General features: G+C 52.0%; 1 gene segment (V, D, J or C); it reads left to right on the top strand.

Moving 5' to 3' along the window:
• The first annotated feature begins 273 nt into the window (after positions 1–273).
• LOC101623298 overlaps positions 274–4,300 on the top strand; it is a 7,868-nt gene continuing 3,841 nt past the window's right edge. The window contains 2 exon segments of the V gene segment in view: positions 274–316; positions 676–963. Of these exon segments, the coding sequence occupies positions 274–316; positions 676–963 (331 nt within the window).

The raw sequence follows: 4,300 nt of genomic DNA, 5'->3' as shown, positions 1-4,300 counted from the left end.
TACTGGTGACCTAAGGAGTCAGGAACTGCATTTACATACCAGGACTTGAGCTAGATCTGGGTAAAGATAACTAGCTCAGGGTACAGCTGGTTCTCAGAGAGGGTGGGGATGAGTCATCTCTCACTTAAGAGAAGACCAGCCTCTTCCTCCTCAGCTCGAAGGGAAGTGATAGCTCTCTTCTGCAGCAGCTGTCCCTAGGAGGGTGGGTGTGGCCCCATCTGGCCCAGTCTGGAGGCGTCAGCCCAGGAGCGGGAGGACAGTCTGCCTGGGACTATGCTCTGCTGTTCTCTGGCCCTGCTGCTGGGCACATTCTTAGGTGGGTGCTCTCCTCTCCTGGCTGGGTGGCAAGCCTCCCATCAAGCCTTCACCCTCACCCAGCCCAGCTAATCCAGAACCTCAGCTGTTTGTGTGACTCTCTGGTACCTGCTGGCAATTGTCTGGGATGAAAGTGGATGTGAACCTGGAGGCGGGTTGCTGAGTGCTCCCTACCTCCCGGGGAGGAGTCTGCTCTCTGGGTACCCCTTCCCCAGGGACCCCTGCACCCTGACCCTCGCAGTCTGCCCTGAGTGATGCCCCTGGAGGCTGGTGCCATGAAAGGCCTTGCACCGCGCTCCATCGGACGGAGAGCAGACGGTGCTGTCCTCCTCTCTGACCTTCTCCTGGCCGTCCACACAGGTGTGAGAGCCCAGACAATCCAGCAATGTCCGCGGAGCACGGTGAAGCAGGCAGGCGGCCGCCTGTCACTGGAATGCACTGTGAAGGGGACATCAAACCCCAACCTGTACTGGTACCATCAGGCTACAGGGGGGACCCTCCAGCTGCTCTTCACCTCCATCAGTGTTGGGAGTGTCCAGTCTGAGGCCCCCACGCACCTGAACGCCGTCCGGCCCCAGGACGGCCAGTTCAACCTGACTTCTGAGAATCTCACCCTTGGCGACTCTGGCTTGTACCTCTGCGCCTGGAGTATCACACTGAGCTGGCTGGGACACACAGCTGTGCAAAAACCCCAGCCTCCCAGCCTCTCGGCCTCCCCTGCCCAGCCCTCCCACTGTGGCCCTCGGGAGGTTGGAGGGTGTCTGCTTTGGGGTTCCTGACTGCCAGCCGAGTGAGCACCACGCCCAAGCCGAAGGACTCCCTAAGTTCCCCAGGGGGACATAAAGACTCTATGTGGGGACTGCACACAGGCTCCCCCTGGACAAGTCCCCGTGTGGGGTCTCCAGATCCCGGCTGGCACGCGGGTGCCCGACACCCACTGCCCGAAGCCTTGTGGGGCCACAGCCCCAGCGGGCTCGGGCGTGGCGCGAGGGTGTGTGCCCAGGTGTGCTCTCAGGCTCCCTAGTGGGTTAATCTTTGTCACCCGAGTGTCCCTTTGACTGATTTTTCAGCCAGACCCCGTGCCAGGTGCTCCGTCATCGGCCTGGTGTGGGCTGGGGTGTGGTTTTGTTAGTACAAAAGACACGCACTTAGGGATTTTGATGATTTTGTGGGGTTGTAGGCTTCTTGATTCCTTTTCAACTGTCTCTCCTACTTTCCCTGGCGGAGAAAGAGGGAGCGGAGAAGTCACGGTGGCCAGACACAAGAGGCAGACTAAAGAAGAGGCATGCATGTGTCGGGGTGAAAGTCTAAAAAGAGAGAAATCACCTGGATGGGAGTGAAGGAGAGGAAGAGGCTGATGGGAAGGCTGACGGGGAGGAGGTGCCGCGGTTGCCTTGGCAACAGAGCTTCGTTTCCCCCCTCCATCCCCCCCCCAGTCCCTCACCCCACCACCTCCTGGTTCTTCCTAGTTTTCTTCTCTAATGCCCGCTCTTCTCCACCAGAGGGCACAGGAAGCCCTAAAATGCTCTGTCCAGCGTCCCTCCGCACATTACATGTGTTTATTTTCAGTACTTTTTTTTTTTTTAAAGTTTTATTTATTTATGCATACAGAACTGGGGTACAGGCCAGAGGCTCGGGAGGGTGAGAGGATTCACCAGAGACAGAGTGGGAAGCAGAACAGGCAGATCGATGAAGTACACTGCTGAGGGGAGCAGCGGGCGGGTCAGGAGAGGTCTGCCGCGCCATGTGGTCACCTCCGGGGCAGGCGGGGATCGAACTCATGCGGAAGTGGCTTTAGTTTCTCAGTGCAGTGCTTTAACCCGCTGCGCCACCAGGGAGGGCCTATTTTCAGTACTTTTTAACCTGCAGAGCCGAGCCATAAAGTAATCAAGGGGCCCCACGGCACCTCCAGCACAAATACGTGGGTTTTCTGGACATTTGGAGCTATTTGGGGATTAAAAAAGAAAAATGAAGAACACACTGAAGACGCCTGGGCTAAGTCCAGGGTGGTTGAACCACGCCCTTGGCGGGTTTTGCTTTTTGCCTTTGTGCCAACTTTTACATTCATGGAGTTGGTCGAGCTACGGCCATAGAATTTAAGAAGTGTTGGGCGGGGACCGCCCCAATCCCGGGTTGTTGGGGGACAGAACAGGCAAGGTCTTAAGGTGGGAGCGGTGTAGGTGAACGGAGATTCCTAAAAGGTGGGGAAGGGGAGTGGGAGCGAGGAAGACACGGGAATCAGAGTTGGGTTCAAGACTACCTGTTCTGCCCTCAGCAGAAATTTATTTTAAACATTACCAGCAAACAGTGGAAAGACATCAGCACATGGCCTGGGCTGAGATTCTCAGCATCGTTTTTTACGTAGAACAGTTTGGGGTCGTATTGACCTTCAGCTGAGATTATGACATTTATTATTCTTAAAATCAATCTATTAAAGTTAGGACAGGTACATACATTCATAAAATCCAAGGCTACCATTGCTATATTTACCACAGTGATGACTGGCTAAAATAAAGTCCTTTTAAACCTTAAATGCTACTTAATGATCTTTGCTCTTAATGAGACATCTTAGAGGGTAAAGTCAAGTCCAGGACTAGGGTGGAGGCTGGGTGGAGATGTGAAGGGGGATAAAGTAAGGTCTCTGGCCACGGTGAAGTTGTGAAAGAGGGTAAAGTCCAGGGCTAGGGTGGAGAAGTATTCTTGTAGATAAATCACTAAGGGAGATAGTAAGAAAGTAGTTGCAGCTCACGTTTGGTTCATGTTTCCAAGAAAAATGTCTCAGGCTGGTGTGTGGGTGTTAGCTGACTACTGAACAGTAGTGGAAATAAACCTCTGCCTGAAGCAGATTATTTTTAATCAATAGACTTCACTTCTCAAATAGTTGATTTGTCGATTATTCAAATAACTAGCTAATTTGGGGGAGTTGGGGCACCCCCCCCCAAAGCTCTGTGTCCTTGCCATATCACCTTGCTTCCCTCTCTGGTCACCCCTACTGCTGTCCCTCTGGTAACCAGCATGATTTTCCCAGACTCTAAGAATTATTTTTGTTGTGCTTTGCTAGTTGTTTTCTTTGATTATTTTTATTTTGCAATTGAGTGAAACCATCTGGTGACTGTCTTTCACTTTGTTGTATTTCACGTATTTCACCACAGCTACAGGCCCTGTTTTGGCCCAAAGGCACTATTTCAGCCTTTTAATGGCTGCATAGTACTCCATTGGGCATAGATGCCACAATGTCTTCACCCAGCTGGCTGATGAGGGGCAGTTAGGCTGGTTCTGTGTCTTGATGCTGTGAACACAGCTGGACAGAAGGCTTTCACATTAGAGTTTTCATGTTCTTTGAGTAAATATCCAGCAGTAGGATTGCTGGGTCAAATGGAGTCTTTTTTTTGTTTGTTTTGTTTTTTTTTTTTTAATAGAAGAACTGGGGTGCAGGTGGTGAGAGGATTCACCAGAGATGGAGAGGGGAGCAGAACAGGCAGACAGGTGAGGTCTGCTGCGCCACATGGGTCAGCTCGCTGGCCAGGGATCAAACTCAGGCCTCATTGGTGATAGTGCTGAGATTTAATCCTTTGCGCCATCAAGGAGGCCCCTCCATTTTGATGTCTTTGCGGACTCTTATACCTGTCTCTATAGAGGCTGCACCAATTACATCCCCAAGATTTTAGTATTCAGAACAGTTTTAGAGGAACATGACACTGAGCAGTTAATCGAGTCCTCACATATCGCTTTCCTTCCCCAGTCAATCTGTAACTCATCTTAGATGGGTGTGGAACATTTGTTTCCAATGACTGGCCAGTGAACCAGCGCTGAGATGCTATTATTAACCAAAGGCCATGACGTAGGCCTGTGAGTGGTGGCTGCCACCGTTTTTGGCAAATACCTGATGTCTTATATTTCCGTGACAGCCATTTGGGGCCATTTCCTGGCTCCACACCCCCAACCCCCGTGTTTGCTAACCCCTGTCCCTCCTTCTCTTTGCCGG

Source organism: Condylura cristata, unplaced genomic scaffold (assembly GCF_000260355.1).
Source record: "Condylura cristata isolate star-nosed mole 26May11 unplaced genomic scaffold, ConCri1.0 scaffold00042, whole genome shotgun sequence".
NCBI classification, from domain to species: Eukaryota; Metazoa; Chordata; class Mammalia; order Eulipotyphla; family Talpidae; genus Condylura; species Condylura cristata.
This window is presented reverse-complemented; position numbering and strand designations above follow the sequence as displayed.